This window comes from Citrus clementina, unplaced genomic scaffold (assembly GCF_000493195.1).
Source record: "Citrus clementina cultivar Clemenules unplaced genomic scaffold, Citrus_clementina_v1.0 scaffold_6, whole genome shotgun sequence".
NCBI classification, from domain to species: Eukaryota; Viridiplantae; Streptophyta; class Magnoliopsida; order Sapindales; family Rutaceae; genus Citrus; species Citrus x clementina.
Window position 1 is genome coordinate 16727897 of NW_006262139.1, and position 24806 is coordinate 16752702.

At 45.5% G+C, this 24806-nt stretch overlaps 1 protein-coding gene and 1 pseudogene across 1 annotated transcript; both read left to right on the top strand.

Annotated features, from left to right (window-relative positions):
* Positions 1-1901: 1901 nt before the first annotated feature.
* LOC112097386 lies at positions 1902-11198 on the top strand (annotated as a pseudogene).
* A 1685-nt stretch (positions 11199-12883) lies between these two features.
* LOC112097387 lies at positions 12884-15749 on the top strand. The gene is made up of 2 exons (XM_024182593.1): positions 12884-13581; positions 14632-15749. Exon 2 carries the CDS (start codon positions 14772-14774, stop codon positions 15747-15749), a length of 978 nt encoding a protein of 325 aa, XP_024038361.1. The 5' UTR covers positions 12884-13581; positions 14632-14771.
* The last annotated feature ends 9057 nt before the right edge of the window (positions 15750-24806 follow it).

The following is a 24806-nucleotide window of genomic DNA, read 5'->3' on the forward strand; positions in this document are numbered from 1 at the left end:
GCCGATATAAATTTGTTCTTTGATGCCAAAATTTGACATAAACAGCAAGACAACGCTCAATCTAAACGGCAAAAGCAGTAACTGCAAGTAAAACGATGCTGGCTTCACTCGAGATCGTTAACATCTATCCAATACTGAATCATGATTTACAGTTTTAAGGAAGAATTTGCAAAGGGATGATCTGATTTCTCTCGGTGGATGATAGAACCCAAGCTTAATTAAACAACTATTTTTTTCTTTTTCCTTTTTAAGAATTAGTTTATTACAAATCTAAGCTAAGTTGTCTTGCAATGAAATGACTTGACAAGGTGAGCTAACTCGGAAAACCCAAGTGATCCGAAGTCCAAACCGTATAATTACTAATTTACTACTGTGGAATTGTATAGTTGAAAGAGGCTCCTCTTCCGCTGATTCATCCTTTGAACATAAATTTTTCAGTATCTAAAATAAGAAAAGCTCAGACAAGATGTAAGATATGACCTTTGTATCTTTTTGGGTTATAATTTCAGTTGTATGTATTTTTTTTATTTTTTTCAATTGCTAAAATTTTATTCTATTAATAATTCAATTTTCCCTTTTTCAATAATTTCGTCCTTTTTCAGTGTATAAAATAGGTAAAACACTCATTGTAAGACTATTGATTGTAATCATACACTTAGCAGAATGAAAAACATGCGTCTACTAATAATTAGTTGCAGTTTACTTTGATTGCCCTCATCAGCTGACCATCCTATTCCCTGGAATTCCTCCATTCTCTTCTTTTTTCTTCTACCTTGCAATTTCTAGGTCATACAGTGCCAATTTGAAATAATATTCGTATATTACAAGTAGGGCTGGTAAAATGGGTAATCGAGTCATGTTCGTGTCGTGTCAAATTTAGGTCAACCCAAACCCGACCCATTTAATAATCGTGTTAAAATATTGAGACCCAATTTCTAGGTCATGCAGTGCCAATTTGAAATAATATTCGTATATTACAAGTAGGGCTAGTAAAATGGGTAATCGAGTCATGTTCGTGTCGTGTCAGTTTCGTGTCGTGTCAAATTTAGGTCAACCCAAACCCGACCCATTTAATAATCGTGTTAAAATATTGAGACCCAAACTTGACGCGAAAAAATAATCAAGCTATCTAATAACCCACTTAATATCTATATATTAAACAAAATTTACATAAAACATTTACACATTGTCATACATACATACATACATACGTACGTACGTACGTACGTACATACATGCATTCATACATAATTTATCGATATTATAAAATATATATATATCTACCAAAATATTACATATTTACACTATTAAAGATTTAATTATATATATAAATAATATTATATATCGATATTATAAAATATATGTCTATCAATATTTTACACATTTACACTATTGAACCTCTAAATGTATATAAAAGTTTATGAATAAAACACTATGTTTATATTCATCCTTTTAAAAAATAAAAATAAAAGAGAAACATATTTAATTTTTTATTTTTGATGATAAAAACCTGCAAATTATTTTAAAATAGAAAATATAATCGTGTCGTTGATTGGGTAAATGAGTCAAATATTTTAACCTAACCCGACAAAGAAAAAAATCGTGTCAACCCGGACCCTATCCATTTAATAATCGTGTTAAATTCGATGACCCATACCTATTTATTCGTGTCGGACGATCGGGTCATGTTAAATTTTACCAGCTATAATTACAAGATGAACCCATGAACCGAAACCACTTTTTCATGAGTTTACACATATAACGTCGGCACCAATGCTATTACTTTATTCAAGTTTCAATTATATCCGGGGTATTCAGTTATTGACTTGTTTCCAATGAGTGTTTTACAGTTATCATGGCTTTTCTTGATAACGTTGTTGACAAATTTCGGGGGAATCAACATGGTTTTGGTTTCTGGTCAGTGTCAGAGTGATCAGCAATCCTTGTTGCTCCAAATGAAGAGCAGCCTAGACTTAAATTCCTTAGGAATTGCTTTCTTTGGCAAGCAGAGCACAAGAAACCAGAAACTTGTATTGAAAATAAACTTGAATTGAATTCTGTTTACAGACCATCGTCTATTTATACATAAGAAAACAAAAGTGACAGGTAGCTAAAAATAACAAACTCAGATAAAAAAAATAATCCAGCAATCATTAGCCAATGATATGATGCTTCCAGAATTTTCATCCATTTATTCAATGTGCTGGTATTTCTCTGTGTAGCAGTTTTGCCACCTCATTGAAGTTGCATCAGCTGGTAAATAGGTGTAGCTTAGGTGGCATGCCAATGTGTCACTGAGCTCAGCTGATGATTTGTCATGGTCATGGCTGCTATCTTCAACACCCTCTCTTAAACACAAGGTTTTGTCAAACACCTTGAGTTTGCTTATGAAGCAGCTGAATTTATAGTAAGGTAATGGCTTGGTTAGAACATCAGCTATTTGGTCTCTGCCTGCAACAAAACTGATTTCCAACTCTCCTCTAGCTACCATGTCTCTGATAAAGTGTAGATCTATCTCGAAATGCTTAGTTTTAGAGTGAAATACAGGATTGGTTGCTATTGCAGCTGCACTTGTGCTATCACTTAGGATTGTTAGTGTTCTTTGTATTTCTATTTTCAGCTCACTTAGCAGAGAACCAATCCATGTGAGTTCTGTAGTGCAAAGAGCCATTGCTCTGTATTCTGATTCAGCCGTAGATCTAGCAACTAAGCCTTGCTTTCTTGAACTCCAAGCAATGAGGTTTCCACCCAAGAATACACAATAACCACTGATAGATCTCCTGTCATCCAAGTCATTTGCCCAATCTGCATCCGTGTAAGCTATTAGATCAAAGTACTCTGATCTTTTGAATTTCAGACACATGTTCATGGTGCTCTTGAGATACCTCAACACTCTTTTGCATGCTATCCAGTGAGGTTGCCTAGGATCAGACATGTATTGGCTAAGCTTGTTCACTGAATAAGCAAGCTCAGGTCTTGTGAGTATTGCATACTGCAGGCTACCTATAACACTTCGATACAATGTGGGATCATAAAAATTTTCTCCTCCATTTTTCTTTAGTTTCTCTGTAGTACTAAAAGGTGACTCAATTCCTTTACAGTCACTCATCTCTGTTCTGGCAAGCAGATCTTGTATGTACTTGGTCTGAGATAACATAATGGCATTTTGGTTTCTGTTCACCTGAATCCCCAGAAAGAAATTCAGCTCCCCCAAGTCTTTTAAAGCAAATGCTCCATTTAAATTACTGACCAGCTCTTCAATACTGCCACTATTGTCACCTGTAATGATGATGTTGTTAACATAAATCAGCAGTATAACTATCTCAGATTTTGTTCTTCTGTAGAATAGTGAGGTATCACACTTGGAGTTTTCAAATCCCCAAGAGTTCAAAGCACCCTTTAGTTTGTCAAACCATGCCCTGGGAGTTTGTCTCAAACCATACAATGCTTTCTTTAATCTGTATATGTGATTAGGCTTACTTTTGTCCACAAAACCTTCAGGCTGTGGCATGTAAACCATTTCTGTCAGCTCACCATTCAAGAAGGCATTATTTATGTCTACTTACCTCAAACTCCAGTCATTGTTTACTGCCAATGTGAGGATGATTCTGATTGTTGCAGCCTTAACAACAGGGCTAAAAGTTTATGTAAAATCAATGCCTGGAATCTGCAAAAATCTCTTCACCACTAGTCTGGCCTTATATTTGTTTATGGTTCCATCTGGATTCTCTTTGACTCTGTACACCTATTTATTTCCAATCAACTTACAACTTGAGTTACTTGGTACCAAGGTCCATGTTTCATTTTTCAGTAAGGCATTGTATTCATCTTCCATTGCCTCTTTCCAGTTTGGTTCTTTTAAGGCTTTTGAAGTGTTTAAGGGTAATGCAGTCTGTGGTTGAGTAGAAACTTGGTATAATTTTGGTTTAAAGATCCCTGCCTTAGATCTTGTTACCATAGGATGTGATGGTATGGCTTCTTTTGTGTTTGGAGCTATGATAGGGGATGAAGGTTGGTCATTTTCTTGAGGCTGGTGATTTGTATGAGGAGAAGACATTTGATTATTTGACATCATATCAGTGCTCAAGTTCTGTTGTGTCTTACCTTGGTCAAGGTTCTGGAATTGTTCTGAAGCTTCAGGGGCTTCCAGAGAGTGGCCTTGATCAACTGCTGTCTGAGTGTTTTGAGGAGTATCAAAAGAGAATGACACGACCTGAAATTTTTCTAAGAGAGTAATAAAATCACTTTGACTTGTGGACTCTTGTCTACTGAACTTGGTATCATTAGAGAAAGGAAATGAGCTTTCATTGAATCTGACACTTGCAGAGATATATGTTCTACCTGAGTGATGCATGCAAACATATCCCTTGTGAATTATGCTTATTCCTAGCAATGTGCATTTGACAGTATGGAAATCAAACTTGTGTTTGTTATATGGCCTCAAAAATGGATAGCATTCACATCCAAATACTCTGATTTGTGAGTAATTTGGTTTGCAATGGTAAAGCAATTCAAAGGGGGTTTTATTTCCAATGACAGGTGAGGCTAATATGTTGATAATGTAGGTGGCATAAGTGAAAGCTTCTTGCCAGAATTTTAATGGCATTTTAGCTTGTGCCAGCAATGTGAGTCCAGTTTCTACCACATGTCTGTGTTTTCTCTCAACCTTGCCATTTTGTTCATGTAGATATGGACATGATTGTCTCAATGCTATCCCCTCTTTGTCAAGAAATGCTTTGAATGGTTTAAATTCTCCTCCCATGTCTGTCTGTAATGCTTTAATTTTTAGATTCAATTGATTTTCAATTTGGCTTTTAAAGGTGATGAATGTATTGAGAGCTTGGGATTTTGTTGTCAAGGGAAATAGCCAGGTGTATCTTGTCATATCATCCACAAAAGATATATAATATCTATGTCCATGACTTGAGGGAATTGGTGATGGTCCCCATAAGTCAGCATGAATTAATTCTAAGGCCTTGCTGGTTTTAGTTTCTGTGCTTTTAAAGTTTTGTTTAGATTGTTTTCCATACTGACATGCACAACAAAATGAAGGAACAAAATTCTTGTTTATTTTGAACTGATTGCAAGACAACAAGGTGCTTTTCAGAGCAGACTCATTTGGGTGCCCTAGTCTGAGATGCCAGAGATCAATGTCTTTCAAAGCATTATTGCTTGATCTATCAGTTTCAGAGGACTCAACACAAACATTTGCTAACTTGACACTACTCAAATTAAATGACAACATAGACACTGGATTGCTGATGCAATTTATTGACTCAGGCATGAAGGAAGAAGATAAGACAGCAGCATAAGGAATTTTGTTCCCACTCAGGTGAGTAGGTAAGCACAACAGTTCATAAAGCCCCTCTCTAGCCACTCATTTCACCATAATTTTCCCATGTCTCTTGTCCTTGATAAAACACACAGATTTTTGAAATTCGATATCAATGTCATTATCATGCAGTAATCTGGAAATGCTAATGAGATTTTTAGTGATGCTTGGCACAAATAATATGTCATTCAAAGTGATGTGTTTATGTGGATTTGAAGTGGAAAGCATAGAGTTACCAATATGAGAAATCAGGAGTTTTTCACCATTTCCAACAGTTAGCTTTTCATTACCTTGATACTCAGAGTTGGTGTTTATGTTGCTAAGGGCATTTATCACATGGTTTGTAGCACCACTGTCCAAGTACCAGGCTCCACTGCTTTGGCCATCAGTTGCAGCCACATATGCACCTCTTGGTTCCCTCCTTTGGCTTGGTTGTGGCACATAATTCTTTTTGAATCTGTGCCAGCAATTAGCAGCCGTGTGTCCCATTTTCCAGCAAATTTGACAAGGCCCCTTTGGATTTGCACCATCATCATCACTTACAGCTTTGCCCTTCCCTTTGTCATGAGAGTTCTGATTTCCTTGACCATTACCAGATCCATTGCCAAGGGTTCTGAAGACTATGCCAGGTTGATATTGATTTCCAGCCCTGTTCTGGTTGTTCCAATTCCTTCTCACATTTCTCATTTGTGTGTAGTTTGCTTCTATATTTCCTGAGCTTAGGTTGTGTTCAGTTCTGTTTTCTTGGCTAAGAAGCATGCCATAGACTTCAGAATGTGAGGGACTTTCCTGCATTGAATTTATGCTAGCAATTACTGAATCATATTCTGATCCCAAACCAGCAAATACACACATGATAAAGTCATCATCACTCATATTACTCCCTGCAGCCCTAAGAGTATTTAATATAGACTTCATTCTAGAGTAATACTCATGAATGGTTAGTGAGCCCTTTTTGATGGTCTGGATTTGTGTTCTGAGATGTAGGATTCTAGCTCTAGATCTTGCACCAAATTGATTGGAAAGAGTTGTCCACACCTCAAAGGAGGTGGAACAATCCACCACAGTGCCCAGCACATCCTCACTAAGTGAAGATAACAACCAACTTGGGAGAATGTGGTCCTGCTTTTTCCAGACTTGGTAATTTGGGTTAGGTGTGGTGATTATTGTTTGATCTTGTCCAAGGTTTATGAAAACTCTAGGAGGGCAGACATGGCTGCCATCTATGAACCCCTCAAGTTCATTTGCTCTAATGCTGGAAATCACTTGTGATCTCCAGAGCATGAAATTGTTTTGATTTAGCTTAATGGGAGTTGTGAACATATATGTGCTGTTGGTAATGTGTTGAGTGGGTGAAGGTGAGTTGTGACTTGAGTTTTGTTCAATGTTTTGAGGGGTGTTTTGGTTTTCATTTTGATTCAAGTTTTCCATCTGATCGTTTTGGTTCACATTTGCTTGTGTGCTGCTGCTGCTTGCCATAGCTTTGAAGATGGCTCTGATACCAACTTGAATTCCTTAGGAATTGCTTTCTTTGGCAAGCAGAGCACAAGAAACCAGAAACTTATATTGAAAATAAACTTGAATTGAATTCTGTTTACAGACCATCATCTATTTATACATAAGAAAACAAAAGTGACAACTAGCTAAAAATAACAAACTCAGATAACACAAAATAATCCAGCAATCATTAGCCAATGATATGATGCTTCCAGAATCTTCATCCATTTATTCCATGTGCTGGTATTTCTCTGTGTAGCAGTTTTGCCACCTCATTGAAGTTGCATTAGCTGGTAAATAGGTGTAGCTTAGGTGGCATGCCAATGTGTCACTGAGCTCAGCTGATGATTTGTCATGGTCATGGCTGCTATCTTCAACACTAGTATTCAATTCTTCTCTGTCTTTCCGTATGGTGCAGTGGAGTCAAAGCAACGATTGCTGTACGTGGAGCGGTGTGGATTGCGATGAGGCTGGTCGCGTCATTGGTCTCGACTTGAGCGAGGAATCAATCTCCGCTGGAATTGACAATTCAAGTTCCCTTTTCAGTTTAAAGTATCTGCAGAGCCTAAATTTGGCTTACAATAGCTTCAATGGAAGTCAAATCCCTTCCGGATTGGGAAACCTTACAAATCTGACTTATCTGAATGTCTCCAATGCTGGCTTCGCGGGGCAGATTCCAATTCAGGTTTCGGGGATGACAAGGTTGGTTACTCTTGATTTGTCAAGTCTGCACCGCTTCGGAGGTCCCTTGAAACTTGAGAACCCGAATTTAAGTGGGCTCCTTCAGAACCTCGCAGAGCTCAGAGCACTGTATCTTGATGGTGTAAATATATCAGCTCCTGGAATTGAATGGTGTCAGGCTTTATCATCTTTGGTGCCTAAACTGCGTGTTTTGAGCTTGTCCAGCTGTTACCTTTCAGGCCCTATCCATCCTTCCCTTGCAAAACTTCAGTCACTCTCAGTGATTTGTTTGGATCAGAATGATCTGTCGTCTCCAGTTCCAGAGTTTTTGGCTGATTTCTTTAATTTGACGTCCTTGCGCCTGAGTCATAGTGGGTTGAACGGGACATTCCCAGAAAAGATATTACAGGTACACACACTTGAGACACTTGACCTATCAGGCAACAGTTTACTTCAGGGCTCTTTCCCTGATTTTCCCAAGAATAGCTCTCTTCGAACCCTGGTGCTCAGTAACACAAACTTCTCAGGTGTACTACCAGATTCCATAGGCAACCTTAAAAATTTGTCGAGATTAGATCTAGTACGTTGCAACTTCAGTGGATTAATTCCCACCTCATTGGCCAATCTCACCCAACTAGTTTATCTGGACCTATCATTTAACGAATTTGTTGGTCCAATCCCATCTCTACATATGTCCAAAAATCTCACCCATCTAGACCTCTCATGCAACGCTCTGCCCGGTGCGATCTCATCCACAGACTGGGAACATCTCTCCAATCTTGTTTATGTTGACTTGAGGAACAATTCACTCAATGGAAGCATCCCAAGATCTCTGTTTTCACTTCCAATGCTACAGCAGCTTCAGCTTGCCAACAACAAATTTGGTGGCCCAATTCCCGAATTTTCAAATGCATCATACTCTGCACTTAGTACGCTTGATTTAAGTGCCAATAGATGAGAAGGGCCTATTCCCATGTCCATATTTGAACTCAAAAATCTTAAAATCCTTATGCTTTCTCCTAACAAGCTCAATGGCACTGTACAGCTAGCTGCAATTCAGAGGCTTGGGAATCTTACTAGACTCGAGCTTTCATACAACAACTTGACAGTGAATGCCAGTAGTGATTCTTCCTTCCCCTCACAGGTTAGCAGACTGAGATTGGCTTCTTGCAAACTGAGGGTGATTCCTGATCTTAAGAATCAATCAAAACTATCTTACTTGGATCTTTCAGACAATCAAATATATGGGGAAATACCAAATTGGGTTTGGGAAATTGGGAATGGTAATCTTGTACATCTAAATCTTTCACACAATCTCCTGGCCAGTCTGCAAAGACCTTATAATATTTCTGATCTCACTTGCATGACTGTCCTAGACCTACATTCCAACCAGCTCCAAGGAAACATACCTTAACCACCACCATATGCAGCCCTTGTAGATTACTCCAACAATAATTTTACTTCTTCCATCCCAGATGACATTGGTAATTCCATGAACTTCACTGGCTTTTTTTCCCTTTCAAGCAATTCCATCACAGGAGTCATCCCGGAAACTATTTGCAGAGCAAAAAATCTATTAGTTCTTGACCTGTCAAAGAATAAGTTGAGTGGAAAAATGCCAACTTGTTTGATCAAAATGAGTGAGATTCTTGGTGTTCTAAATTTGAGGGGAAACAGCCTCAGTGGCACTCTATCTGTCACATTTCCGGGAAATTGTGGATTACAAACACTTGATCTCAACGAAAATCAACTAGGTGGAACAGTTCCAAAATCCTTGGCCAATTGCAGAAAGTTGGAGGTTCTAGACCTCGGGAATAACAAGATCAGAGATACCTTTCCATGCTGGCTAAAGAATATCTCAAGTTTGCGTGTCCTAGTTTTGCGATCGAACAGCTTTTATGGGAGTATTACTTGTCGAGAGAACGATGACTCCTGGCCAATGCTTCAAATTGTTGACATAGCTTCGAACAACTTTGGTGGAAGAGTACGCCAGAAATGCATAACCACCTGGAAGGCAATGATGTCTGATGAAGATGAAGCACAATCAAACTTCAAACACCTCCATTTTGAGTTCCTGAAGTTAAGTAAAATGTACTATCAGGATGTGGTGACAGTTACCAGCAAAAGTCGAGAGATGGAATTAGTGAAGATCCTAAGTATATTCACATCCATTGACTTTTCAATGAACAATTTTGAAGGGCCAATACCAGAAGAGATAGGACGACTCAAATCGATTTACGGTCTGAACTTGTCACAAAATGCTTTTACGGGCCCCATCCCATCAGCTATTGGAAACTTGCAACAGCTTGGGTCTTTAGACCTCTCAATGAATCATCTGAGTGGGCAGATCCTCACATCGCTTGCAAACATATCTTTTCTATCCTTCCTGAATCTTTCACACAATGACCTAGTGGGAGAGATTCCAACAGGTACTCAACTTCAATCATTTTTGCCAAATTCTTTCGAAGGTAACGACGGCTTATGCGGTCCTCCGTTGAATGTTTGCCAAACAAATTCCAGCAAGGCACTTCCTTCAGCAGCAGCTTCAACAGATGAAATCGATTGGTTTTTCATAGCGATGGCAATTGGATTTGTGGTAGGCTTTGGATCAGTTGTTGCACCTCTAATGTTTTCAAAGATGATATAAATTATTTCACGCGCAGAAACGATAGTTGATAAATCTGTTGATGAGATTGTTATACCATTTGTTTATACCATTTGATGAGAAACGATACCATTTGTTAACAAGAAATTTCAAGTAAGAGGATACATTATTTTGACAATCTTTACCTCTAGTTCGAGTACTCCAAACCAGATGTAGGCCGTTAATTCATATATAGACATGCATGCATGTAATATGAGACAAATGATTATTGCTACAACTATAAATAAATTAATATAACTTGACTATCGAATAGACGTAGGAAATAGCTACCGGTTTCATATTTATTTGGGTGCTTAATTTTTAGAGTAATTTTAAAATAAGAGAATTCTTCATTTTACTAAAATAAGGAACCATAAAAAAGATCTAAATTTTAATTTTTTTAAACTTTTCCTTTATTTAAATAAAATAAAATAAAAAGTTTATGACTTAGAAAATGACTATTATCTTGTTCGCTTCGGAGCAGAGGAGGATGTGGAATTTGCTCTCACGCAAGGCCCTTGGACTATCTTTGGGCATTACTTAACTGTTCAAAAGTGGTCTCCATCCTTTGATTGCTTATCCGATAAGATTGAAACCATAGTGGCGTGGATCAGACTTCCAGGCATGCCATTGCATTACTATCATAAAAGGGTCCTTCGAATCCTGGGGGAAGTGGTTGGTCGTGTTATAAGGATAGATTACAATACGGAGGCTGCAAAACGTGGAAAATTTGCTTGAGTTGCTGTTGAAATCTGTTTGAATAAGCCTTTAGTCTCACAATTTCAGTTGAATGGCAAGATTCAAAGGATTGAATATGAGGGGCTCCCCACTATATGTTTTGAGTGTGGCAAGTATGGGCACACAACTGATACCTGTCAAAGCAAACAGGGGGTGCCGAGAGGGCAAGGCTGCGACGGAGTATATCAACCGGAGGGTGAAGCGACGGGAGTAACGATGGATCTTGCAACCGTTGATAACCCGAATAATTCGCTTTTTGGTCCTTCGATGATTGTTGCTAAAAAAAGGAAGGCCACGGAAGGCTAAGGAATGTACGATCCAAGGAAATTATAATCAAGCCCAGAATGGTAATGTTCGATCTGGTTCCCGTTTTTCGCTCCTCAATGCTAAAGATAATATGGATAATGAGCGCAAAATCAATGAAAGGATTCCTAGCAATCATGCACTTGAGATCAGCCTGGACTTGCAAGATGAAAACCAAAATAGCAATCAGCCCATGCAACATAACCATAGATATTCCTTACGTAAACACAATCAAAGGTCAAACCGTGGCAACGTTGCTCATCCTCCCAGCCCTAGCCTGGTCCAGTTACGTCCCCGCCCTCCCCATGCAAACCATGCAGACCAAAACAAACTCTTATCACCAGACATACACAATATTAACCCAGCCCTTGCCACATTACAGAATCAGTCAGCCACTACCAGAGCCAACCAACCCCACCTCGCAAGTACTTCCCTTGATCCTCTTAAACATTCGGTGTACTCCTTTGCTAATCCCCCTGATGGTGTGGACATGCTGACTCAGTTTGCTAGAGCGAACCCTCTTTTTGCCAATATGACAAAGGATAATAGTAACAATCCCATGGGTGAACCACCTGATAATGGGGGATGGAATGGGATTGGTGAAGATGAGGAATCGGAAGGAAGCACTTATGTGGCTCGATGTGGTGTTGACGAGTCCTGAGATGATTCAGAATCTGAAGGGTCTCTAGAGGAAGAGACAGATATGGAGTTGGAGCTTCAAGCTCACACCCTTCGTCAGTAAGGGTTTTGGTTCTTTTCTCCAATCTTTTTGTTTAATGATTTTTTCCATTATGTTTTAGAATTGCCAAGGTGCACTTGCCCCTGAATTTCAAAGGACTTTCAAAGCCCTTATTCAGAAGTATAATCCTTCCATGGTTGCATTGTTTGAACCAAGGATAAGTGGGAAAAAGGCTGATGAGTTTATTTTTCGAAGTGGATTTGAGCGGTCGCATAGAATTGAGGCCGAAGGTTTCTCCGGAGGTATTTGGTTAATGTGGAAAGACTGTGTTAAAGTGGAGGTGATCATAAACCATAAGCAGTTCATTCATTTTCGTATTGCTAATGATATTGGTTTCATCTCTTGGGTTACTGCAGTTTATGCAAGTCCAAATAAACATATTAGGAACCTTCTATGGAAGGACCTTGAAGCAGTGGCTCGTAATGTGCCGGGACCTTGGCTCCTTGGAGGTGATTTTAATACTATTTTACATCCCTCAGAGAGGAGAGGTGGTTCGACTCGTGTTGATGCGAGATTCCGGTTCTCCTCGTTCTACGACCAGGATCCCTGCTCGATCAACTCTACCACGACCAGGAGGTCTCCTAGTAATGCTTCTTCTCCGGATGTCCCTGCACACACAGACAAGTCAGAGTACGCCGGTTGTTCTCCCGGCGCAAACCCTCCGACGCTCAAGTCAGATATGAAGGTTCGGGGAACGCTTGCCACAGGTCTTATGGCTTTTTTGTGGTTTTCTCTTTTATCTTAAAAATGCTAACCCTTTTACCTTCGTTGGCTACCTTTTTATAGGCTTCCTCTGAATCTCAGTCTTCCGCTCTTTTCGAGACGGTATGGGACTCCAACTGCTGCGTTATGGGCAAAACATGGGATCTAGCGTGTTACGCCACGGTTCAGGGGAAAGCGTGGCTGCCACGGCTCTGTGAGACCTTGCGTGTTACGCCACGGTTCTGGGGAAAGTGTGGCTGTCATGGCTCCGTGAGATCTTGCGTGTTACGTCGCGGTTCTGGGGAAAGCGTGGCTGTTGTGCCTAGGTTCTCGTGCTGGAGAGCGCGTCTTGCCAACTGCCGTCGACCGGGTCTCCTCGCCTCTCGGTCTCTAGCCGGAATGGCCTCATGCCTTTTATAGGAATTGGCCTCGCGGACGACAACATCGTGGACGAGCAGGATGTTTCTGCTCCTGTTCTTCCACGCGCCAGGCTTTAACGGAAAACACCGGTGCGCAGAACTCCGCCATCAGATGTCTGCTCGTCATTCCTGGTCCCTTCGACGCATTTGTCCCAAACAGTATCCCTCCCAAACACCGGTCCCCCAGTTTCTGGTGTTGGGTAATGTAGTGGACCAGCAGTAGAAACTCGATAGTACTCGCTCGCGTGGGTTTGGAAAAGGCTGCCAGGAGTCATGTCGCATTTAATTGCGGACGAGGTGACGTGGCAGAAATCCCCCCCTCCATTTGAATTTCAAACCGACGGTTACGGGATTCTCGGAATATGCGTCATTAAATGCTGGCAGCCCAAGAGTTTGCTTCTCAGTAAGGAAACCCAAAATCTTCAAACACGAACTCGTCATTTTCTCCATTCTTGTCTCTCCGGCGAATGAACCTCGGCGCCAAAGCTGTCATCCCTGTCTCTCTCTGACCGAGTCCCTGCTTCAGGTATTTTTTCTATTTTTTTTTTTTTTTTCGGTATCGGTTAGTTGTAGGTAATCTCCTTTCTCTCTGCTTTGCTTGAGGTTGTAGTTGGCGGTGGTGTTTTGGTTAGAACTTAGGATATGTCGAAGGGTAAGGAGAAGGTCGTTGAGGTCGGTGACGACGAACTAGGTTTTTTGCCTAGTCTGCCCGCTGATTTTGCTTTTGATCCCGGGATCCCCTTAGAGCCCATTAGGTCTAGTGTTGGTACTAGCGCTAGGAGGATGTCTCCCCAAACAACCTCCTCGAGCGACAGTAGCGATGAAGAAGGGTCTTCTGGATCGGAGAACACTTTGAGTGAGGGTCAAGGGGATGATTCTAGTGAGGCGTCCCCATCAGGAGCATCACGACCAGAAGAACGGGGTACAGTAGGGGGTAGAGCCTTGTCGCGTGATTATGCCATTGACTACATGTCGTGTACGACCACGTTTGACGAGCTCAATGACCTCCGACTTAGGTATAGTATTCCTGGTGAGATACCTCTTAGGATCCCAGGAAAAAAGGATACACCTAGCCGGCCTCCCAGGGGATACGTTACCCTGTATCTGGAGAGCTTTAAGTATGGGCTGAGGTGTCCTTTGCAGCCTTACTTTGCCCGGATACTTAACGGGCTAAATCTGGCTCCTGGTCAGCTGAACCCCAACGGGTGGAGAGTGCTCTCTGGTCTGTTCATATTGTGGGACAGATGTTGCCAAAGCGAGCCCACGGTTGATGAGGTGAAGCATCTGTACCAGCTGAAGAGCAGCCCTAAAGATGCCGGCTGGTACTACTTCCAATCTGGTACCAAGAGCAGGAAACCCATAACTGATCTTCCAACTGGTGGTGGTGGGACTTGGAAGAGGAAATTCTTTTTTGCTGGGGGTCCCTGGGGTCAAGTTGCACAAATAGACGGGAAGGATTGTCGCGTCCCACCCCGTTTCACGGTCCCAGGTTGCCTGCTCGCTTTAGATGTCTTGTATCCATAATTGTTCCTGCTGTATTGGTTTGTCTCTAACCAAGTGTCTGTTTGTGCTGTAGTTTCCTGGGGTGTTCACTTCCCGCTCCGACCTGGTCTGCTTAAACGGGTCGAGACTGTATTGGCCAATTCCTGCTCGAGCCGAGAACTGCTATCTACATACAACTTCCTCGAGTCTCGGTTGATACTTCCTGGCCATAAGATGGAGGACGCAGTGATTGGAGCTCTGACCAGGAAACGCTCTCGGCCTCCAACAACCGATAGGGACCAGGACAAAGATGCTCCCGCTGCGAAGCGAAAGAACATCGTGCAGCAGGTTCCTCCCTTGCAGGCTCTCCCTCCTGCCTCTGCTAGAGTCGGGGAATCCAGTAGAGCGGCCACTGATCCTGCTTCCTCTTCTCCACCTGTTGTGCCTCGGTCCCGCTTACCCGACAGCCGACCAGAACACTTGGTTCCCTATCTCAATGAGTTGTCTAAACTCGTGAGCAAGAAGGACCTGGAGGGCTTTGACGGTTGTACCCTGGGCGAGCTGGTGGGAGCCATGCAGTACAGTGCTTTCCATCTCAGCTGCATGGCCACCTACTATAAGGCCAAGGTTGGCCGTTACGACAGGAAGATGAAGGAGGACATTCAATCGGCGACGACCAGAGCTGACGTTGCCGAGAAAAAGGCGAGGGAGCTAAACGTTGAGAACCTCAAGCTGATAGAGCAAGAGTCCCTTGCTCAAGCAAAAGCCATTACACTCGAGGAGGAGCTGACCAAGGTTAAGGAGGACCTCCAAGGGCAGAGGGCTATGTATGAGGCTCAGCTCGAATCTCTCCGCGATTCCCACCGAGCTCATGTAGAGAACTTGGAGAGGGAGGCCGACAACCAGTACGACCAGGGACTTCGGCATTCGTATCGTTGTATCATGGCCGTCCTCGGGAAGCAACACCCTGATCTGAAGATGGATGACCTTGCAGCTGGTGTTGCTCAACATATGGACGAGGAGGCGGCCAAGGAAGATGCCGAGGGGTTAGAGCCGATCGTGATTGAGGAGGGTAACTCTCCTCCTCGTGCAGTCCCTGCTGATATTGGCGAGGCGAGCACCCCCCCGGACGCAACTGGTGATACCCCTCCCGCACCCGAGGAGGTCCAGCCAACCGATGCTGCTCGGCTCACTGACCCACCATCTTTTTGATATATTTCTTCTTGTATTGTAATGAACAACGTTTATGAAATTTATCCCCTCTGTTAGCCATTAATAAAAATGTTGTTGATTACTATCTCGTGTCGTACTCATGAATTAATTTTCGTCTGAAACGCTGATCGCTTCTGTCTCGCCGTAAGACAGGCTTTGAGACTTGGTGAGGCCTTTGCGTGCCGTAGAAAACTTTCCAAATGCTTTGGAGCCTGCTCGCCTTCTCGCGAGCGAGCAGATCCTTGCATGCTGGGCTTTTGTCTGGCCCTAAGACAGGCTTTGAGACTTTGTCGAGCCTTCGCATGCCTTAGGATTTTCTTCAAACGATTTGGATTCTGCTGCCTTCTCGTGGCCGAGCAGATCCTGGCATGCTTGGCTTCTGTCTCGCCATAAGACAGGCTCTGAGACTTGGCGAGCCTTTGCATGCCTTAGGATTTTCTTCAAACGATTTGGATTCTGCTGCCTTCTCGTGGCCGAGCAGATCCTGGCATGCTTGGCTTCTGTCTCGCCATAAGACAGGCTCTGAGACTTGGCGAGCCTTTGCATGCCTTAGGATTTTCTTCAAACGATTTGGATTCTGCTGCCTTCTCGTGGCCGAGCAGATCCTGGCATGCTTGGCTTCTGTCTCGCCATAAGACAGGCTCTGAGACTTGGCGAGCCTTTGCATGCCTTAGGATTTTCTTCAAACGATTTGGATTCTGCTGCCTTCTCGTGGCCGAGCAGATCCTGGCATGCTTGGCTTCTGTCTCGCCATAAGACAGGCTCTGAGACTTGGCGAGCCTTTGCATGCCTTAGGATTTTCTTCAAACGATTTGGATTCTGCTGCCTTCTCGTGGCCGAGCAGATCCTGGCATGCTTGGCTTCTGTCTCGCCATAAGACAGGCTCTGAGACTTGGCGAGCCTTTGCATGCCTTAGGATTTTCTTCAAACGATTTGGATTCTGCTGCCTTCTCGTGGCCGAGCAGATCCTGGCATGCTTGGCTTCTGTCTCGCCATAAGACAGGCTCTGAGACTTGGCGAGCCTTTGCATGCCTTAGGATTTTCTTCAAACGATTGGGATTCTGCTGCCTTCTCGTGGCCGAGCAGATCCTGGCATGCTTGGCTTCTGTCTCGCCATAAGACAGGCTCTGAGACTTGGCGAGCCTTTGCATGCCTTAGGATTTTCTTCAAACGATTTGGATTCTGCTGCCTTCTCGTGGCCGAGCAGATCCTGGCATGCTTGGCTTCTGTCTCGCCATAAGACAGGCTCTGAGACTTGGCGAGCCTTTGCATGCCTTAGGATTTTCTTCAAACGATTTGGATTCTGCTGCCTTCTCGTGGCCGAGCAGATCCTGGCATGCTTGGCTTCTGTCTCGCCATAAGACAGGCTCTGAGACTTGGCGAGCCTTTGCATGCCTTAGGATTTTCTTCAAACGATTTGGATTCTGCTGCCTTCTCGTGGCCGAGCAGATCCTGGCATGCTTGGCTTCTGTCCCGCCATAAGACAGGCTCTGAGACTTGGCGAGCCTTTGCATGCCTCAGGATTTTCTTCAAACGATTTGGATTCTGCTGCCTTCTCGTGGCCGAGCAGATCCTGGCATGCTTGGCTTCTGTCTCGCCGTAAGACAGGCTCTGAGACTTGGCGAGCCTTTGCATGCCTTAGGATTTTCTTCAAACGATTTGGATTCTGCTGCCTTCTCGTGGCCGAGCAGATCCTGGCATGCTTGGCTTCTGTCTCGCCATAAGACAGGCTCTGAGACTTGGCGAGCCTTTGCATGCCTTAGGATTTTCTTCAAACGATTTGGATTCTGCTGCCTTCTCGTGGCCGAGCAGATCCTGGCATGCTTGGCTTCTGTCTCGCCATAAGACAGGCTCTGAGACTTGGCGAGCCTTTGCATGCCTTAGGATTTTCTTCAAACGATTGGGATTCTGCTGCCTTCTCGTGGCCGAGCAGATCCTGGCATGCTTGGCTTCTGTCTCGCCATAAGACAGGCTCTGAGACTTGGCGAGCCTTTGCATGCCTCAGGATTTTCTTCAAACGATTTGGATTCTGCTGCCTTCTCGTGGCCGAGCAGATCCTGGCATGCTTGGCTTCTGTCTCGCCATAAGACAGGCTCTGAGACTTGGCGAGCCTTTGCATGCCTCAGGATTTTCTTCAAACGATTTGGATTCTGCTGCCTTCTCGTGGCCGAGCAGATCCTGGCATGCTTGGCTTCTGTCTCGCCATAAGACAGGCTCTGAGACTTGGCGAGCCTTTGCATGCCTCAGGATTTTCTTCAAACGATTTGGATTCTGCTGCCTTCTCGTGGCCGAGCATATCCTGGCATGCTTGGCTTCTGTCTCGCCATAAGACAGGCTCTGAGACTTGGCGAGCCTTTGCATGCCTCAGGATTTTCTTCAAACGATTTGGATTCTGCTGCCTTCTCGTGGCCGAGCAGATCCTGGCATGCTTGGCTTCTGTCTCGCCATAAGACAGGCTCTGAGACTTGGCGAGCCTTTGCATGCCTCAGGATTTTCTTCAAACGATTTGGATTCTGCTGCCTTCTCGTGGCCGAGCAGATCCTGGCATGCTTGGCTTCTGTCTCGCCATAAGACAGGCTCTGAGACTTGGCGAGCCTTTGCATGCCTCAGGATTTTCTTCAAACGATTTGGATTCTGCTGCCTTCTCGTGGCCGAGCAGATCCTGGCATGCTTGGCTTCTGTCTCGCCATAAGACAGGCTCTGAGACTTGGCGAGCCTTTGCATGCCTTAGGATTTTCTTCAAACGATTTGGATTCTGCTGCCTTCTCGTGGCCGAGCAGATCCTGGCATGCTTGGCTTCTGTCTCGCCATAAGACAGGCTCTGAGACTTGGCGAGCCTTTGCATGCCTTAGGATTTTCTTCAAACGATTTGGATTCTGCTGCCTTCTCGTGGCCGAGCAGATCCTGGCATGCTTGGCTTCTGTCTCGCCATAAGACAGGCTCTGAGACTTGGCGAGCCTTTGCATGCCTTAGGATTTTCTTCAAACGATTTGGATTCTGCTGCCTTCTCGTGGCCGAGCAGATCCTGGCATGCTTGGCTTCTGTCTCGCCATAAGACAGGCTCTGAGACTTGGCGAGCCTTTGCATGCCTTAGGATTTTTTTTTTTTTTTCGGTTTCAAGCGAAATAAATTCGTCGACGTTACATTAATGGCAGGATTTGACTTACATGAAATTGTCCGGACATAAAACATAAAAATAAAAGATAGACAGCATGAGCAGAAATTGCTTTAAAATGTGAGCAGGTCTTACTGGAAGTATTTTCGGAGGTGTGCTGCGTTCCATGGGCGTTTCACTTCGTGGCCGTCCGCGCGAACCAGCTTGTAAGCTCCGGGCCCCGCTATCTGCTTGACTCTATACGGCCCTTCCCAATTCGGTCCCAGCACTCCTTGAGTCGAATCTTTGGTGCTCTGATTCACTCTTCTCAGTACCCAGTCTCCAACCCTGAATTGCCGTATGTTCACCTTCTGGTTATAATACCGAGCAACCCTCTGTTGGTAAGTGACTGATCGCTCGGCTGCTTGTTCCCTCCTCTCCATTAGCAGATCAAGATTCAAACATATCTGCTCGTCGTTCTCCTGTTCATTGAAATGATCTGTCCGGTGTGTGGTCGTTCCTACCTCAGCCGGCACGACCGCTTCATGTCCGAAAGCCAAAGCGAACGGTGTCTCCCCCGTTGCGGTTTTGTGGGTTGTTCTGTATGCCCATAGTACACCTGACAGCTCGTCAACCCACGCACCCTTTTTTGCTCCGAGCCTGGTTTTCAGAAGCCTCTTGACTGTCTTGTTGGCTGCTTCTACTTGTCCATTCGATTGAGGATGAGCAGGCGAGCAATACTTCAGCTCTATCCCGAGGTTCTGGCAGAAATCCCTGAAGCTGTGATTATCGAACTGCCTGCCATTATCCGTTACCAAGGCATATGGGATCCCGTATCGACAGACCAGGTTTCTCCACACGAAGTCTGTTGTTTTCTTCTCTGTGATCCTGCTAAGGGCTTCTACCTCTATCCACTTCGTGAAGTAATCTATAGCGACTATTGCATGTGTTGCTGCTCCTCGTCCCTTTGGCAATGGGCCGATCAGATCAATTCCCCATTGAGCGAATGGCCAAGGGGAGGCCATGGAGGTGAGCTTCTCTGGTGGTTGGTTAGAAAAATTTGCAAAACTCTGGCAGCTTGCACAGCTCCTGGTCTTCCTTTGCGCATCCTGGTGCATCGTCGGCCAGAAATATCCCTGCCTTAAGACCTTGTGGGCCAGGGACCTCCCGCCAGAATGATTTCCGCAAATTCCTTCATGCACTTCCCTCAGCACGTAATCCGCGTCGTCATCGTCCAAACACCGAAGGAACGGTAATGTATATCCTCGTCGATACAGTACCCCATCGATCATCGTGTATCTCGAGGCCTGAGCTCTAATCTTCCGAGCCCGTAGCTTATCTGGTGGTAAGACCCCGTCTCTAAGGTATGAAACTATCGGGTCCCTCCACGAGCTTTTTTGTTCTATCCGCAACACCCCCAAATTTTGCTCGATACTCGGGCGAGACTTCACTTCTAGGGGGACCGACTTTGGCATTTTTGGGTCGGCGACGGCTGCCATCCTAGCCAAAATGTCTGCTCGACTATTCTGCTCCCTGGGGATTTGTATCACCTCCACTGCTTCGAACTTCCCCATCATCTGCCTGACTATCCTTAGGTACTGTTCCATCTTCTCCTCTCTTGGTTGGAATCTTTCACTGACATGATTCGCAACCAGCTGGGAATCGGTTCTGATCTTAACTCTGTCCGCTTTCACGGCCCTAGCCAATTCCAGCCCTGCTATCAAGGCTTCATATTCTGCCTGGTTATTTGTGGCTGCAAATTCCAACTTTACAGCATAAGAGATCTCCTCCCCCTCTGGGCCTTCCAGGACAATCCCTGCTCCTGAACCCCGCTCTCCTGATGACCCATCCACAGATATCTGCCATACTTGAGTTTCGTCGTTGCCTATATCTGCATCTTGCTGATCCAAGCATACTTCAGGCTCCGCGAACTCAGCTACGAAATCGGCCATTGCCTGGGCCTTTATCGCCGCGCGGGGTTTATAGTCTAAGTCGAATTCGCTCAGTTCTACAGCCCATTTGACGAGCCGACCAGAGGCATCCGGCTTGTGCAGAATTTGACGCAATGGCTGGTTGGTGATTACCGAGACCGGGAATGCTTGAAAGTACGGCCTCAACTTCCGAGCAGCAACCACAAGGGCCAGTGCCCATTTCTCCATCGTTGGGTATCTGGTCTCAGCGTCGAGCAGGGCCTTGCTGGTGTAGTATATCGGATACTGAATTCCTTCTTCCTCTCTCACCAGAACGGAACTGGCGGCCCGATCAGATACCGCCAAATACAGATTCAACTTGTCCCCATCCCTCGGTGTGGACAGTAGCGGAGCTTGCTGCAAGTAATGCTTCAAGTTCCGGAAGGCTTCCTCGCATTCTGGGGTCCATTCCGTTTTCTTTCCCCTCCTTATCACTTGAAAGAATGGCTGACACTTATCTGTAGCCTTGGATATGAATCTGCTCAACGCCGCCAACCTCCCCGTGAGGCTCTGCATCTCCTTCAGGTTTCGAGGAGACGTCATTTGCACAATCGCCTGGATCTTCTCGGGATTTGCTTCAATCCCCCTATGGCTCACCATGAATCCCAGGAATTTCCCGGACTCGACCCCGAAAGCACACTTCTCCGGGTTGAGCTTCATCTTATACTTCCTCAAAAGCTCGAACGTCTCCTCGAGATGTCTGACATGTTCCTTCGGGACTTTGGACTTGGTGATCATGTCGTCCACGTACACCTCCATGGTTTTCCCGATCAAGGGCTTAAAGACTTTATTCACCAGCCTTTGATAGGTGGCCCCAGCATTCTTGAGACCGAATGGCATCACCCTGTAACAGAACAGACCTTGGTTAGTGATGAAAGCCGTGCTCTCCTCATCCGGCTCGTACATGGGGATCTGGTTGTATCCCGAGAATGCGTCCATGAAGCTAAGCAGACCATGTCCAGCCGTTGAATCTACTAGCTGATCGATCTTTGGTAAAGGGAAGCTGTCTTTTGGGCACGCCTTATTGAGGTCTGTGAAATCCACACACATCCTCCACTTGCCGTTCGCCTTCTTTACCAACACCACGTTCGATATCCACTCTGGGTAATTAACTTCCCGAATGAACCCTGCTCTCAGAAGCTTCTCCACCTCATCACTTACAGCCTCATACCTCTCCTGGTTGAAGCACCTCCTCTTCTGCCTTACTGCCCGAGCACCTTTCTTTATTGCCAGCCTATGACATGCTACCTCTGGGTCAATCCCTGGCATGTCCTCATGTGTCCAGGCAAACACGTCGGCATGAGCCTGTAAGCATTTCACCAGCTCCTGCTTTTGCTCTCCCTCAAGTCTCGACCCGATTCTGATCGTCTTTCCCGGGTTCTCCGGTCCCATGCTTACTGTTTCCAGGTCCTCTACGGGTTCTTGTCTGCCAGTCTTGTTTTCCACTCGGGTATCGAGGGATGTTATCTGCATCGCCTCCCTTGCTGCCGAGGAGTAGCAGCTTCTTGCGATCCTCTGGTCTCCTCGTACCACTCCGACTACCCCATTCACCCGGTACTTTAGAGACAGATAATGGTTGGACAGCACCGCTTTGCTCATCCTTAAAAATGGCCGACCCAGGATCATCTGGTAAGGACCTTCCTCGTCCACTACGACGAAGTCCAGTATCATTGTTCTTTCTGTCGGGGGGCTCCCGATTGTGATAGGCAGTTCGACCACGCCCAGAGGGACCAGCTTCCCTCCTCCGAACCCCTTCAAGGAGGTGTTGGTGTATTCCAACTTCCGGTCGGCTATTCCCATCTCTTCCAAAGTTGATTTAAATAGCACATCAACTGAGCTCCCCGTATCAACCAGTATCCGGTCAAACTTCTTGCTAGCGATCGTGGCCTTGATGACTAAAGCGTCCTCGTGGGGGTATAGAATCCCTTCCTCATCCTCATCCGTCCACATGATTGGCACTTGCCTGACCCTTGCTCGTTTGGCTGCTGGGGTGTTGAAGAGTATCTCTTTACTGGTCATGGCGTATCTGGCATAATTTTTTCTCGATCTGTTCGAATCTCCAGCCAACGTTGGGCCCCCAGCTATCACCCTCGCTGCGGGCGGCTCGCGTCTCAAGATTCCATCACTCTGCTCCCCTTCATCCATGGTGGCCACCATCGGGAAAGTCCCATCCATAAACTCGTCCAGGTACTGATTTCTCACCAAATCTTCGACCTGGGTCTTGAGATCTCTACACTCTGCTGTGGTATGGCCATGGGTGCCATGGAACTTACAATAACGTCCTCTATCCCTCCTGTTGGGTAGCTTTGCTATTGGTGTAGGGAGGTGCAGCAGCCCTCGACCCTTTATGGCCTCGTACACCTCATCCAGGGGCATCTTCAAGGGAGTGTACCGCCCATAGTCCTGGTTCTGGTCGACCAGATGCACTGCTCTTTCTCTGTTTGCCCCACTGTGAGTTGGGGGCGGTGGGAGTGCTTCTGGTCTGCTCGTCCTGCTACCGTGGGAATGTTGATGAAGATCGCCGGATGCCGAATCATGTCTTCTCCAAGGCTCCCTAGCTGGGGAGCGAGGAGGTGGCGCCCTGCTGCGCTGATACTGTGGCGGCCTCTGATGAGGCTGGTAAGCAATTACCCTACCTCCTGCTCCACTACCGGAGATCTGGTGGTCCCTCCTCCTGTTCGGTCCATTAGTTGGTAATGCTTTCTTCTCTTTCCTCCCTAACCCTTCCAACTGGTCTGTCTTGATCCGTGCAGCCTTCTCCTCCTCAATCTCGATGTCTCTTTTAGCCTGTTCGTATGCGGCTGCATACGTTTGAACAGCTGGGCTTCTCAAATTGTACCACAGCCTTCCTATCTTCACCCCTTCTTTCAGTCCCCTTAACGCCTGAGGGTGGTTGAAGGCTCCCAAGTCGAGGACAGCCCGATGAAACCTCTTGATGAATTCCCGAAGGGTTTCTTGCTCCCCCTGTTTCATGCTCTTCAGCTCCATCATGTCATCTTCCGGTGACATTGCCCCACTAAACTGCTCTGCGAATTCCTGGCACATCTGCTCGAAGGTTTTTATGCTGCCCCGAGGAAGTTTCCTGTACCATTCTCGTGCACGTCCCTCAAGGGATAGTGGGAACACCCTGCACCTTTGGGATGGAGATAATCCCTGGACCCCCGTTAAGTCGTTGAAGCGCTCTATGTGCACCAGCGGGTCAGTTCTTCCCGAGTATCTGAGGTCGGGGAGGCGGAAATCTCTTGGAATAACTGCCCTCATGATCTCTGCTGCGAGCGGTGATTCTCCGTCCAGCATTATCCTCCAACCAGGGGCTCTGTTCCTCCCTTGCATGTCATCAATTATTTGCGCTAGCCTTCGCACTTCCTCCTCCAGCTGTCCTGCGCGACCAGGGTCGCGCGCTGCAGCTTGATCCCGCTCTCGCTCTGCATCATGTAAGTGTTGCCTCAGTTCTGTTTCCTCTGCGTTCACCACCCCGTCGCCCCCGTCACAAGTCTGTCTTACCGGGGACTGCTCTCTTTCTCTATGAAATTCTCCCCGCAGAGGTACGTTACCTCTCTCACCGCCAAATCTCCCAGCGGTTCGACTTCTCTCCGCACTATCGGTACCTGGTGCCGCTCCACCGCCTCTCACCCTTCCCTCTTGGGTTACCCTTCGCTCGTTCCGCAGCTCATGCAGGATGGTTGTCAAAGTTTCCATCTGCTTTTCCATTCGCTCCATCCGGTCGAACATGACTTTTTCCCGTGCTTCGCTGATCACCTCCCTCAGCGTCACGGAATCGTTAAGCCTTATGTCACCCCCTTGTGCGCTACTTCCTCCTATCTCCATTGACTTTCGCTTACTCCACCCCTCTTCTTGCTACCGACAGAAGCTTTTCGCTCTGGATCCCCACAGACGGCGCCAAAATGTTGATGCGAGATTCCGGTTCTCCTCGTTCTACGACCAGGATCCCTGCTCGATCAACTCTACCACGACCAGGAGGTCTCCTAGTAA